This window comes from Etheostoma spectabile, chromosome 7 (genome assembly GCF_008692095.1).
Source record: "Etheostoma spectabile isolate EspeVRDwgs_2016 chromosome 7, UIUC_Espe_1.0, whole genome shotgun sequence".
NCBI classification, from domain to species: domain Eukaryota; kingdom Metazoa; phylum Chordata; class Actinopteri; order Perciformes; family Percidae; genus Etheostoma; species Etheostoma spectabile.
Genome location: NC_045739.1, coordinates 12,579,619 through 12,580,630, shown reverse-complemented (window position 1 = coordinate 12,580,630; position 1,012 = coordinate 12,579,619). Strand labels below are relative to the sequence as shown.

Below are 1,012 nucleotides of genomic sequence, written 5' to 3'. Positions count from 1 at the left end.
TTACTTTTACTTGAGTAAAGAAGTTAAATCAGTACTTTTACCTGAGTATTTTTTAACACAAGTAGCTGTACTTCTACTTGAGTACGAGAAGTGAGTAATTTTGCCATCTCTGCTCAAAAATCAATATTGTGCATTAACAAACACATAATGTGTAAATATGTGGGTTTTTGATGGTGCCGCATGTCATTTTCACTGTGGTGCTGCCAGCCACTGTGGAGGCTGTTAACATGTAAGGCGTTTCTGAAGAAGAGGAAATGTAAGAAAAGGGAAGGCCTGAAAGTACCAGGAACAGATGGCCATGTGGACAAGAGAAACTCCCCAGTCTTCAGCTGGTCCTTGTAGTCAAACACCATGGTGTTCACCCAGGCTATTGGACAATCCTAAAGAGAGGGACAGTGAGGATTAGGTTTGTTGTTTGGCTTTGAAGATCATCTGCACACAGTAAAAACCAACGGAAGCAGAAGAGCAACAAGGAGAGAGTACTGTCATTTTCAATCAAATTTACACTAACATTTCATTATCAGATCAACAAAAGTAATTATTGTTTTTTTATCATAACACATGGTCCTTTGTAGTAATTTGTCTGTCAAATTTTTCAAAAATAAGTTTAACAACCAACTCATTTTTGCAACATCTAAAAAGCATCTATATTTTAGTCTTTAAAGACAAATAATTTACATTAATTAATCTGAAACATATTGAATTATTAAATCTCGTTTATATGACAATTGATTCATTTTAGACGTTCATTGGAATTCAAATAAAATAGCATTAAGAAACTCTAAATATTTTAATAACATACAAAAGTTTAGAAAGGGTGTTCGTGGCAACTTTTACTTTATAATTCGTTGTGTTACATATTAAAGTGTGAGCTTCCGGTATAAAATGCACAGTGATGTTACTTTTATAGGGTCTAAATTCGTGTGTTAAGCAGCAACAATAGAAATGAGATCCCGGCAGTGATCTCATTTCTATCAAAAAAAAAGGATAAAAATGTATCACAAACACCCCC

The 1,012-nt window shown here is 34.0% G+C and overlaps 1 protein-coding gene across 2 annotated transcripts in view; it reads right to left on the bottom strand.

The window, feature by feature from the left end:
- The window catches only part of pik3cd (phosphatidylinositol-4,5-bisphosphate 3-kinase, catalytic subunit delta), a 17,120-nt gene that overhangs the window by 6,874 nt on the left and 9,234 nt on the right, over positions 1–1,012 (bottom strand). For both annotated transcript variants that reach the window (XM_032520895.1, XM_032520894.1), the window contains exon 9: positions 284–380. In XM_032520895.1, coding sequence (XP_032376786.1) covers positions 284–380 — 97 coding nt within the window. The remainder of the gene's footprint in view (positions 1–283; positions 381–1,012) is intronic.